Genomic DNA, 14,424 nt, shown 5'->3' on the forward strand with positions numbered 1-14,424 from the left:
TTTTATAGTAGTCTTCTATTTAGATGGAAAAAAAAATTATTCTGTTATTGCCTATTTTGTTTCCAGATGAAGAAAAGGAAATATATAAAGAGAAAAAACTAAAAGAAGAAACAGAAAGAGAAAGAAGGAATGAAAAGGAGGCACCTTAGAGAAGCTAATACTTTAAGCAACTTAAGTGGCTTAACTTCAATTAAAATTTAATTCAGTACCAACAATTGGAGGCCCTCGAGCTGGTGGCTCAGTTCCAGCAGCTTGGTAAAAATGAGTATAGCACAGCCACAGGAGACTGGAGATGGTTCTTAAAAATAACCAACTGTAACTAGTTGACTCACTAAACAGAAATAAATAGTAAGGATGTAGACTTATTTGTTAATTGAGTTTCCTTTTAAAACTTTAAAGGTTTGATTTTTCAGACATAAAATTAATTCACATTAGTCAAGAGAATGCTAGACATAGTATATGGCAAATAAGCAAAAAAAAAAAAGTAACACAAATCTTCTGGTTCAGATCACTTTACTCCTACTAATTATCCTTCACTAGATTTGCTATATTCTGACTAATACTAAGTCACACTGAATGACTGAATTGTTGTGGACATCAAACCACACACACCAAGATCCCAGTTACTAAGCATCTGCCTATGTGTACCTGTTCAGCTAGTTAAAGGATTTTATTTATTGTGATCAAATGTGGTATACTGCTGATCCCTTTCTACTTTAAGGTCAATTTGTGGAGCAATCATTTTAAAACAAAATAACATCTATGAAAAGGTATCAAAATACAACTTTCATAATTCTTAACAGATTTGCAGTTTATAAGCAGAATGTATACTGATAACAGGGCTTTCCCGGTGGCTTAGCAGTAAAGAATCCACTTACTATGCAGGAGACACAGGCTCGATCCCTGGGTGGAGAAGACCCCCTGGGGGAGGGAATGGCAACCCACTCTACTATTCCTGCCTGGAGAATCCCATGAACAGAGGCAGCCTCGTGGGCTACAGTCCATGGGGTCGAAAAGAGTTGGACACAACTCAAGTGACTGAGCACTCATGCAGACACACACTGGAAACAGGTTTAGAAAACCTTTCACTTACAATCCAGTTTTCTAATCCAGCTCTTAGTGGCCTCAACAGGATTTCCATCTTTGAAATTATCTTGAAAAAGAACATAAAGACACATGGCAATGAAATTCTCCCTGTCTGTCTCTCTCTCACACACACATGCTGAGAGTATACATGTGATTCTCCCTGTCTGTCTCTCTCTCACACACACATACCGAGAGTATACATGTGATTCAGAACGCATTCACGAGACATGTATCTTCAACTGTGGGACCATTCTAACAAGGGCTTCATGTAGCCCAAGTCAACTTTACAAAGGGAAAGGACAGAGTCTGTACTTTCCTGCCTGACCAGCAGCAGGAAATGAATGATTTCTCTAAAAGGCTGGACTGTTCCACTCCACTTAGTCTCTCTGTACATGTTATTGAAGCTGCTGTTTACTAAAGACATACCTGGAACTCAAACTGATCTCTCAACTTGCTAAAGACTATTTTCAGAAGGGTGGAACCACAGAGACATGATAATGAAAGCAAATTACCTCAATATACTTGGAAATCAGATTTTGTTCTGAGTTTATAAGTCCTTTTAAGATATACAGAGCAGTCATTTTCATAGTTCCATTGTAACATTTTAAATTACTTCAAAATTGTTAAAGTTTAAACTATCACAGTCATCTTCCAAACTTTATGCCATGATCATGGCAACTTACTGTAGGTCTGACTCACACAATATTACAAATGGTGTGCAGACTTCTAAAGCAGAAGGAAATTAGTGACACCACAAAGGATGAGAGTTTCAATGTTTAAGATAGGAATGGAAAATGAAAACAAATACTGCTTAGACTTTTAAGGGGGTCTTCTCCAATTTACTTATTTTCTCTGACAATATCATGGAGGAGGAATTTTATGCACTGGTAATATAACACTGCTTTTAAAATAAAAAGCTAATTTCTTAAAGTTATCATTCCTACTCTCAATTCCCCAAACCAGAGGAGTTTACCCTAACAACTACATGGCCACACGCAGCTACATCCAAGTCAGTGTCTCAGTGTGACGGTCTCTCTCATTACTGTCCTCATGCTTTCTTCTTTCTCTTCCCCCAGCCTACCTCTCAGGCTTATCTGGACTCTAACGATGCTGATCTCTGATTTAGGAACTTCTGAGCACAGTGAAGATAGACAGTGGAAGTCTTTAAATAAAGGTCTTAAAAATAAATAAATAAATAAATAAAGGTCTTGATCACTGCCATGAACCTGTTAGCCAGAAAGGCCCTATAACACCAGTGTGATAAAATAATCAATTCTATTCAATGCAAGGTTTGAACATGGTTTGATATGAGTAGTTTCTAATAAGTATGGTGAAGCTATTTAACATGTAATGGACACTGAAGAAATTTCAGTTTATTTTTCCCTTCCTCCTTCCTGAGATTAAAGATGAGGTAACTGACCTCGAAGATGAGATAGCTTGCCCGAGGTCCCAGGGAAACCAGGGACAGGGCTCTCTCTGCACAGATCTAGGCCTCTGCCCCTCACATATTCTACTATGCCATGGTTGCTCCCCTTTTGATGATGTGATAACATCTTGAAATGTGCCCCACATTTTATTATTTTCACTTACATTTGCCTGAAGCTTTTGTTCAAATGGCAGTTGATAAAAACTTAAATTCCTCCTAAAGCCTATAAACTTTTTTTTAATCTAAAAGTTCTATAATATGATTTCAGTATAAACCGAAAATTAGGTTTAGAAATTACTCCCACCAAAGTATTAAGGCAGCACTGGCAGGCAAGCAACGGGAGGCTGCTCAAAGTCTCACAGGGGCATATGAATACCACCAGCATAGTCATTAACACCAATTGAGCTTCAAAGAGAACCTGTCATACAGTGCCAGAACTAGAAGGTGGCTTGTTCCTATGGATGAAATGTCATGTAACAATAATTTTTTCAGAGCAGAAAGTGGGCTTCGAAAAAGCTCTCAGTAGAGTTCTATTGCTCTCCACCAGCTTTGTTCTGGGATCAGTACATTTCACCAAGAAATTAGGCAATTATCAGAAAAAGCAGGAAAACCACCACTGTAGGCACCAAATCTTTTCTCCCCCACGGCTTTCTAAAAACAGTCACATTTAACGTTTTAAGAATTATGAAAGGTACTTTTTACTACATGATATTTTATTCTTCTGTGACAACTTTATTCTATTTACTTTTTTTTTTTTTTTTGAGCCAATGTTCACTTTCTTGAGGTACCTTCGCTTTGAAATCTTAGTTAAGACTACATATTCAGGGTGGTGGTGTTGCTCAGTCGTGTTCAGCTCTTTAGCGACCCCATGGACTGTAGCCTGTCAGGCTCCTCTGTCCATGGAATTTCTCGGACAAGAATACTGGAATAGGTTGCCATTTTCTTCTCCAGGGATCTTCCCGATCCAGGGATCAAACCCATGTCTCCTACTTGGCAGGCAGATTCTTTACCACTGAGTCACCTGGGAAGCCCATATTAAGGGTGAAACTCATAGAAAAGCTCTGGAAGGATGATAAACACCAATCTAAGTTCAATTATCTCTGTGAAGGGGAACTTGATGACCAAGGTTGGGAATGAAGGGGACTCATTATCATGTACTAGCTGTATATTTTTAACTGATCTTAAGAAGGTTTTTTTTTTTTTTAATATATACTGTAGACCTAAGATTTTCAAAGAAAGCTATAAAGAATATAGGCTCCAATATTCAGTGCTCTCTGTTGATTTAACACAAAGCTCTAGGAAATAAACATATATCTTGAGTAGTAGATTTTCTGTCAGGAAACCCTGAATCTTTCATCCCACTTCTCATGTGTCACTTTTTACATGTAGGGTACATTACATATATACAAGCCCTAAACATATACAAGCCCTCAAATATCAATCAATTTCCAGGAATAATGTCTTAAAAAGTTTGTAAGTGAAAAGTGAAACAGATGAGTTAGAAACGGCTGTGACGAGTTCACTTCCTTTTCTGAACCAGATTCCCATCGTTTTTGTGCTATTACTGGTATGTACCACAATCAAGCACTGTATTGAGCTGTTCAAAGAAGGCTTTTTTCAAAGCATGGCAGTCAACTCACTTGCTCCAAGCCAAAAATGGAATAGGAGGAATCCATGTATTTTAAGACACACTAAGGGTGTGTGCTTGGTGGCATGGTCTATTTTTAGGAGTTATATTGGGAAACTCCCTTTGTGAATGCGTGTAGGAAAAAAACAGTAATAGAAGGGTAACTATAAATTATTTCATTCTTACAACAGTCCTGTCCAATATGAGCTAGGTTTTTCTTCAAATGATCCTGTAGTTTTAATTCTTACAATTTCCAAGGCTTACTTCTATGTTCATTTATATAACCAAAGGGGTTCCTAGAAGACTTTATGACTTATTTTCAATAAAGAGATTTTAAGTCCTCAAAATCTAATTAAGTGAAGCAAAAAAAAAAAAATTTTACGGTCCCAGAGAATGATAACAGAGAACAGGGAACGGGATTACACTGTCAGATAATTCTCGCCTTGTGATGCCCAGAAGAAGAATGCGCGTGAATTCTGTTACCCACCAAGTGACAGCCTGTCAATATTTTTTCTTGGATACTGTTCATGATTGATATGCTTAAAAAATAAACAGCAAAGCATGTTGTGGCATTTGTGTCAAGAGGAATACATTTCCACTGCCACATCCTAAATTGTCTATTGGTATAAACGCTCTCAACCCTTGACTTAAACCTTTTTTAAAAAAAAAGTATGAATGTTCTTCGCCTCGAATCTGTTTGCTAGGGAAGAACAGAAGTTCCTGAGGTGAAAAGCTTACTGCTTATCAGGGTTCTTCACAGCCCTCTCCACTTTGGTCTATGGAGAGAAAATTAGAAACATCCTTCAACTAGCAAGAACAATCACAGGGCCACAGAGCAAGATAACTGCTCTTATTCTATAATTCTGTTTAACCAAATATGGTCAAAATCATATTACAGAAAATTCCTGTTATTACCTAAAAAGTAGATTAAATGAAAAAGACCACAGCAGTAATCAGCCTCCTAAAATTCCATGCTTGGCTTTTAAAATCCAGATACACAGGCCACATGTTTACTAACACATGAGAAGTCATCTGCTTAGAAAGTTCCCATGCTCATCCTGTAATGTCAAAGATGCCACTGCATTGACACTAAAATAGCTCCTGGTGCTGCTCTTGAAATACAGGGTAAACATACAATAAGTTCTCAAAAACACAGAGTGGTCACATGCAATATACTGACACTGTGAATTATCCATAATACTTATGCAAGTTAAATGTGTCCATCAATCAGCTGAACTTCAATACATTTCTTTAGAGAATATATGCAAGCAAAGTGAGAGATGGGGAGAGAATCAAACTGAAAACAGTAAACTATGTACTCAAGTTGATCCCCAACTATAACCAAATCTTACCTTTTCAGGTCAACAGTTGTGACACTGAACACAACTCCTTTGAGCCAAAGAATCATGAAGAGCCTCTGGGAAAAGGGGCAGTTTCCTATGCTTTCACCATCACTGCCAGCCTGGGAAACAGAAATGAACATTAAAAAAAATGTCAAAGTGATGATACACAAAACTACAGACCTTTTTCTGAATTTTTAATCAAGGGTATGAGGAGACAGGGAAAGCTGCACTGTGGAAGGAAGAAACTTAGGTCTTTCATTGGCCTCTTTCTCTGTTTTATTTATTTGGCCATGCCTCTTGGCTTGCAGGATCTTCGCTCTCTTTGACCAGGGATTGAACTCGAGGCCTCAGCAGTGAAATCGCACAGTCCTGACCACTGGACCACCAGAGAATTCTCACCTCTTTCTCGTCTTAAAAATGGCTAGCCTAATAATACAGCATTGTCCAAGGGCACTTTCTGCAATGATAGAAACTACCTGAGTTACCACTGTCCCAAACAGTAGTTATTTGTGATACATGGCCAATGAGTACTTAAAATGTAGTTGGTTCAACTGAACTGAATTTTATTTACTTCTAATTAATTTATACTTAAACAGCCACATGTGACTAATGGCTACCATATTGGATAGCACAGGTATAATCAACCCCTAGTGGGGACATATATCCTTGCGTTGGGGCAAAAACTGTCACAGGTTTTGTGAAATGTAAGTTACTTCTTACTCTGAGACAGTATTCTTTACAGGGCAACATAAAAAAAGGAAACACGTGCTTGCCTCCAAAGAGTAAAATAATTGCCAACCTCCCCTAATATTTAAATCCCCAATTTAAAATAATAATTTTAAAATTATTCATTATAAAAATCCCATATCCTGTTTATACATCCCTTCAGGGAACAAGAAAATAACATAAGATATCTTTAGAATAAGTTATCTGTGAAAGTGAAAGTGAAGTCGCTCAGTCATGTCCAACTCTTTGTGACCCCATGGACTGCAGCCTACCAGGCTCCTCCATCCATGGGACTTTCCAGGCAAGAATACTGGAGTGGGTTGCCATTTCCTTCTCCAGGAGATCTCCCCAACCCAGGGACTGAACCTGGGTCTCCCGCATTGTAGGCAGACACTTAACCGTCTGAGCCACCAGGGAAGCCACGTTATCTGTAATCCTACTCAATAAATGAAGCAGTTGATTTCACTAAGCTCAATAACGACACAAAATTATCCTAAAAATCAGAGTGAGACAAATCTTTAACTCCATCATGTAGGTCCCTGAGTTTATAAAGGAGGGAGGAGGGAGCAGGAAATGAGAGAAAGAGCCTGCAGGATAGAAGAGAACACTCTGACACTGACCAGCAGCCAACACAGCCCTCTTCACCATGAAGTCTATGAATAGACCCAGAAGTTACCTTTCAACAAGTCACTCAAAGATGTTGGTAAAAATATTGTTTATTTTCCTAAAGTAATTCTCAAAAACTTCAGAAGCCATTTCAGTAAAATGCTACATTAGTAAAGTCATTAATTCCTATACTAACAGAGAAATGGGGGGGAGTTAAAACAAAAGCAGTTACCTGATTAAAGATAATACTGATACAACCAACAAAATACATGGGCTTTATATAAGGAGGATCTCAGAACTCCACCCTAATCACATAGCACGGGATATGCTTGGTTTCATAAAAAAAAATTTTGATCATTCTTGATCAGTAACAAAACACCAAATTGTAGCCAGCATGAATTATATTCATTTCTAATACTACAACATGTACAAAAATTTACATCCTAAAGGTCTAGTTCTTAAACTTTGTTGTGATTAAAAACAACCTGAAGAGGGGCTTCCCTCGGGGCTCTGATGGTAATCTGCCTGTGATGCAGGAGACCTGGGTTCCATCCCTGGACTGGGAAGATCCCCTGGAGAAGGAAATGGCAACCGGCTCCAATATTCTTGCCTGGAGAATTCTATGGACAGAGGAGCTTGGTGGGCTACAGTCCATGGGGTCACAGTCAGACAAGATAGAGCGACTAACTTTCACTTTTCAAGGAGACACGAAGAAACACTGATGTGGAAAAGTTAGGACAGTAATTTCTTCTTCGGAACACAAGTCAGTTTACAGTACTAAGTCATCCCACTAGGTGAAATGTATAAATTGGCACCCAAATCTGCTTTTTAGAAGATGCTGACCATCTAAACAACATATGGAACACGGATAACATACAACTACATTTATCACAGATAAAAAGGTAACATACTATCTTTCTACACAGCTTGATGATTAATATTTTCATATTTTCATACAAACCTGTAGCTTCATATGCCCCCTTTTTTTTTTTTTTTTGCATTTTTTCCCCTCCCGGTTTTAATATCCTTAGCAGCAGAAGTATAAATATAAGAAAACGTAGAACAAATTGAGACTTACTGGAAAAGCAGTAGTTTGATAGACAAAGAATGAGTATGGCTTATCGTCTTCATCCTATTCCATTTATTTAATCTATAAAATTAACTGTATTTTCCAAGTCTCTGTGACAGCAGTGTGCAAATAAATAAACTGGCAAAGAAGATGTAATAAAGATGTTGTATCCAAGCACCTGGAAACACATTAAACTGCACACAAGTTGGAGGTATACCGTGACTGCCACAGGGCAAGGACACTGCGCCTCAGTTTCCTGCAGTGGCCTGCACAGCGCATCCCAGAGCACGGACAGGAGAATCCTGGCACATGAACCGCTTCATGAAAACCTGCTCAGACTACAAATGTCCCTGTGTCTTCACCTCTTTTGTCTATAATTTTCTACCGGTTTTACCAATTTACTTCTCTTTCAGGTATAGCAAAAGCTTATTACACATCTCACACTCCTAATCAAGCTACTTTCCTTTATGCACAAGTGAAAACATAGCACATAGGGGACTTCCTTGGTGGCCCAGTGGCTAAGACTCTGTGCCCCAATGCAGTGGGCCTGGGCCTGATCCCTGGTCAGGAAACTAGATCCCACAGGCCACAACTAAGACCCAGTGCATCAAAATAATTTTAAAAAAACCAACACAGTATGTGCACTCTCCAATACAAATTCGGAAAAAGGCTTTTTATTAACTACTCTCCTAAAACTCAAAACAATTCAAATAAGAAATAGTACCATGAATAAGTTTTTCCAAAGTCATAAGACCACTAGAAAATACTAGTCAGATGATGTTTTCATAAACTAGAGTGAAACTGTAGAAAAACTCAAGATTTCAAGTAGTCATAAATCAAAACTTTCTCCTTTAATCCAAGTTGTACTAATAAAATTCCATTTCAACAAAGTTAAAGGATCTAAATCAATCTTTTGAGTATCAACTACAATGAATAGTTGGTCCAACCGACTGAGGAGGGTATTATGGTACAATGTAGTATACAAAAAGCATACTACAACTGGGAATCATGGTATCTTATTCTACACTCAGTTCTGTATTGATGACAAAAACAAACATATAGCATTTCAAAAGGTACATATAGCATTTTAAAAAGCATACAAAGAGCATTTTTTTTTAAGTTTTGGTATTTCTTCTAACAGTTACATACACATTTTCAATTTTTTATTAAATGAAAGATTCTTTAAATTCTATAGTGCTTTAAAATTTTCAAAGTTTCACACACAATTTCATATAATCCCAAAATAACCCTTTTTTACTCCTACCCCTCTACTGCCCCTTTCTCCTTCTGTCCCCCTCACTAGTAGCCACTAGTTTGTGCTCTAAATCTGTAAATCTGCTTCTTTTGTTTTATTCATTGGTTTGTTGCATTTTTAGATTTCACTTATAAGTGATATCATACAGTACTTGTCTTCTGTTGACTCATTTCACTTAGCATAATGCCCCCTCCCCAAGTTCATCCATGTCACTGCAAAAGACAAAGTTACATTCTTTTTTATGGCTAAGTAGTATTCCGTTGTATGTTTTATGTGTGTGTGTGTACACACATACATACCACATCTTCTTTATCCACCCACCTGCTGATGGGCTCCTAGCTTGTTTCCATACTATTTACCTTGGCAATTATAAATAATGCTGCTATGAACACTGGAGTGCATGTACCTTTTTGAATCTGTGTTTTTGTTTTTTTCAGATATATTCCTAGGAGGGGAATTCCTGGGTCACATGGTAGTTCTATTTTTAGTTTCTGAGGAAACCTCTATACTGTTTTCCACAGTGGCTGTACCAATTTACATTCTTACCAACAGTGGCTAAGGGTTCCCTTTTCTCCACACCCTTGCCAACATTTGCTATTTGCATTCTTTTCGATTTCCTTTCTGACCAGTGTATGGTGATATCTCATTGTGGTTTTCATTTACATTTCCCTGATAATTAGTGATGTTGAGCATCTTTTCATGTCCTGTTGGCCATCTGCATTTCCTCTTTGGAAAAATGTCTATTCAGTTCTTCAGCCCATTTTTTAATCTGGTTGTTTTGATGTTGAGTTGTATGAGCAGTTTATATATTTTAGATATTAATGGATATTAACCTCTTATCAGTCTATCATTTGCAAATATCTTCTTTCATTCAGTAGACTGCCTTTCCATTTTGTAGTTGGTTTCCTTTGCTGTGCAAAAGCTTTTAAGTTTCATTAGGTCCCATTTATTTATTTTTGCTTTTGTTTCTTTGCTTTAGCAGGCAGATCCAAACAAATATTGCTGCAATTTATGTCAAAGATTGTTCTATATGACTTCTAGGTTAATCTAATCAAAGAAGACATTTCATGAATTTAGCAGCTAACTTAGACAAAATCCACGCTAACAGTTGGGCTTCCCAGGGTGGCTCTGCAGTAAAGAATCTGCCTGCAATGCAGGAAACACAGGTTTGACCACTGAGTCAGGAAGGATCCCCTAGAGAAGGAAAGGGCAACCCACTCCAGTATTCTTGCCTGGAAAATCCCACGGACAGAGGAGCGGGAGGGCTACAGTCCATGGGCTTGCAAGAGTCAGACAAGACTTAGTGACTAAACCACCACTACCACACTACAGGTATACTTTAAAACCTCATTTATCTATGTTTTCCTCTAGAAATTTTATAGTATCTGGTCTTACATTTAGGTTTTAACCCATTTTGAGTTTGTGTATGGTATTAGAAAATATTCTCATTTCATTCTTTTACATGTAGCTCCAGTTTTCCCAACACCATTTATTGAAGAGACTATCTTTGCTCCTTTGTATATTCTTGCCTCCTGTGTCATAAATTAATTGACCATAGGTGGGTGGGTTAATGGGCTAATTATAAATCTATAAATCTGTCTCTGTGCCAGTATCATACTGTTTTGATTACCGTAGCTTTGGTAGTACAGTCTAAGGTCAGGGAGCATGATTTCTCCCTCTTTGTTCTTTCTCAAGATTGTTTTGGCTACTCAGGATCTTTTGTATTTCCATACAAAAGTTTTAATTATTTGTTCTAATTCTGTGGGAGATGCCATTGGTATTTTGATAGGGATTGCACTGAATCTGTAGATTGCCTTGGGTTGTTGTTACTTAGTCATGTCTCACTCTATGAACCCAGGGACTGAAGCACCCTAGGCTTCCCTGTCCTTCACCATCTCCCAGAGCTTGCTCAACCTCATGCCCATTGAGTCAGTGATGCCATCCAACCATCTCATCTGCTGTCGTCCCCTTCTGCCCTTAATCTTTCCCAGCACCAGGGTCTTTTCCAATGAGTCAGCTCTTCGTATCAAGTGGCCAAAGTATTGGAGTTTCAGCTTCAGCATCAGTTCTTCCAATGAATATTCAGGGCTGATTTCCTTTAGGATTGACTGGTTCGATCTTTTTGCTGTCCAAGGGACTCTTAAAAGTCTTTTCTTGCATCATAGTTCCAAAGCATCGATTCTTTGTCTCTCAGCCGTTTTTATGGTCCACCTCTCACGTCTGTACATGACTACTGGAAAAACCATAGCTTTGAATATATGGACCTTTGTCAACAAAGTGATGTCTCTGCTTTTTAACACACTGTCTAGGTTTGTCATAGCTCTTCTTCCAAGAAGCAAGCATCTTTTAATTCTATGGCTGCAGTCAACGCAGTGATTTTGGAGTCCAAGAATAAAGTCTATCACTGTTTCCATTTTTTTTTCCCTGTTATTTGTCTTGAAGTGATGGAACTGGATGCCCTGATCATAGTTTTTTGAATGCTGATTATTTAACAATATTAATCCTTTCAAGCCAAGAGCATGGTATATTTTTCTGTTTGCATTGCCTTTAATTTCTTTCATCAGTGTTTTATAGTTTTCTGAGTATAGGTCTTTCAACTCTATTACTTTTAAAGCAAAAACTGAAACACTACAGAAGGTCAGAGTTCCCCTACCCTTGAACCATTCACTAGTCACTCTTCCAGATTTTTATTTTCTACATACACACTACTTTTTCTTTTAAATATGCGATCACACTGCATAGCTTTTTATAACATTTTATTCCCAAACTAATATAATCAGTCCTCTGGAGACTGTAAATGTCCCCACCGGGATGGCATCAGAGAAGGCCAAGGAGGGAGCCAGGGCCTTCAACACTGCCAGCCAGTGATGAGAACCCTCCCTTCTCCTTGGTTGGAGGGAAGTGGGGTGAGGGGTGTCAGAAAAGGAGGCCTAGAACAGAGTAGACAGGACTTTCAAGCTCAACCATCTATAATGAGGCCACTTCGAACTGGGGTGTCAGTGGAGACCACATGGGGAGCTGGAACTCTGATCCTGGCCCAGCATACTGAGGAGCCTCCCACCTTGGGTATCAGTGGAGGCCAAGTGGGGCACATGGACTTCTGTCTCTACTTGGACATCTATCTCCACCGGGCTTCTCCTGCCCACCACCCTTCCTCTCTCCCACCCCCTTCCAGACGAGTGTCAGAGAAGCCTTATTTGCATGTCAGAGAAGTTTAAACAGAAGGTTTAAATAAGATCCAGAGTTTCATAACATAATAAGAAAATGTTTAGGTTTCAATTGAAAATCACTTGTCATACCAATAACCTTATCAAACTGAATTTTTAAAAAAGCAATCAAAAGATGTCAACATCAAGATGACAGAAATGTCAGAATTATCTGACAAAGATTTTAAAGCTGTCATGATAAAGATGCTTCAATGAGCAAGTATGAACAGCTTAAAACATAAAAACAAACATAAAAATAGCCTCAGCAAAGAAATTCAAGATATAAGGAGGAATCAGAAAACAAAACACCGGAGACCACCCCCGCCTCCATGCCCATGGTAAATGTTATCACCCCACCGGAGGGTGGAAGTCAGGGCTAACCCGTCTGGCCTTTGCTGGCATGGGTGGGGGATAGGACCATATAGTTTTTCCTGTGTGTTTGGAGTACAGTAGCTATTGTCTAAAAGTTTTCTGTCTTGCTTAGGCCGTCCCTCTCCTGGTTTTCTGGCTAGAGACAGCAGCCTTCTGTTGGTGGTGTTTTGTCTGCAGCTGTTGGTATTTCCAGGTTGCTGGTTTCTTTCACGCCAAGTCTGGGATTTATGAAGCAAAAACTCAGGAAACTCACCACCACCATCCACTTCTCCATCCTCCCAGAAGTGCAAGTTTTTCAGATATATTAAATTTAAAAAGCAAAACTAATACAATGGATTATTACTAAGCCATAAAAAAGAAATAATGCCATTTGCAGCAACAAGGATAAACCTAAAGATTATCTTAATATGCAAAGTCAAGTCAGAAAGACAAATACTATATGACATCACTTATATGTGGAATCTAAAACACAACACAAATGAACATTTGGAAGTGGAAAAGAAAATGAAAACTATATATGTATAACTGAGTCATTCTGCTGTATTTCAGAAATTAACACAACATTGCAAAGCAACTATATGTCAATAAAATTTATAAAAATTAAAAATATATAAAAGGTGGTAGTATACCTACACAAAATGAAGTGCTGATACATTCTATAACTTGGATGAACTCTGAATAATTACATTAAATAAAAGGGGCCAGGGACTTCCCCGGTGGTCCAGTGGCTAAGACTCTGCACTCCCAATGCGGGCGGCCGGGGTTCGATCCCTGGTCAGGGAACCAGATCCCAAATGCTCCAACTAAGGCTCAGTGCAGCCAAATAAATAAAAATATTTAAAAAGTAGCAATAAAGTATAAGAAAAAAAAAAGCAGCTAGCCACAAAAGATCACATTATTTCACTTATATGAAATATCTAAAATAGGCAAATCCAAAGAGACAGATTAGCAGTTGCCTAGGGCTAAGGGTAGGGGAGAGGGGTTGGAAAGAAAAGGGAGTTGAGAAGGACTGCTAATGGGGAGTCGTTTCTTTCTGAAGTGATAAAAATGTTCTAAAATTAGACTGTGCTGATGGTTGCATAACTTTCTGAGTATACCAAGAAACCACTGAATTGTACATTTTAAATGGGTGAATTGAGTAATATCTGAATATCTCGATAAAGCTGTTTTAAATGTATATACAGATTACAAGTAGACAAAGATCACATACTAGACAAAACTTTAATTTGGAATACATAGTTTTAAAATAATGATTTCATATTACGGAAAACATTTTCTTAAAAATTAAATTATTCCAAATAATCAAAGCAAAAACATGAACAATACCACTGACAGAAACAACCACTAATTCCAGACAAATAATGAGTCTTAGCATTCCTTTAGGTTTTGCTCTTATAAAAAGGGTAGTGTTGTTTACTCTGCGATAGAGGGCACTTCCTGTACACTTTCTATTCCTCACGCTCTCCCGGCCCACCTCTGTTGTAATTCTTGAATTGCCCAATACGGGTATTTATTCGGAAACTAACCAGATTAACTACTACATTGCAGAAGAGGAGTCGGTGGTAGGTGCCATAAATATTTTTAATGTTTTACCAATTCAAGGTTAAGGAACTGCTCACTTAGAAAACCCAGTTTAATCAGTTTTCAAAATAGTCAGATTTTAAAACACTCTAGGAAGAAAGCTTTAACTTGGTTTCTCTATATTTCT

The 14,424-nt window shown here is 38.1% G+C and overlaps 1 protein-coding gene across 1 annotated transcript in view; it reads right to left on the minus strand.

Moving 5' to 3' along the window:
- The window catches only part of CLIC4 (chloride intracellular channel 4), an 81,042-nt gene that overhangs the window by 35,173 nt on the left and 31,445 nt on the right, over positions 1-14,424 (minus strand). Inside the window, exon 2 of the mRNA XM_052655928.1 lies at positions 5,492-5,601. Coding sequence (XP_052511888.1) covers positions 5,492-5,601 — 110 coding nt within the window. The remainder of the gene's footprint in view (positions 1-5,491; positions 5,602-14,424) is intronic.

The sequence above is a fragment of the Budorcas taxicolor genome, chromosome 2 (genome assembly GCF_023091745.1).
Source record: "Budorcas taxicolor isolate Tak-1 chromosome 2, Takin1.1, whole genome shotgun sequence".
Taxonomy (NCBI): Eukaryota; Metazoa; Chordata; class Mammalia; order Artiodactyla; family Bovidae; genus Budorcas; species Budorcas taxicolor.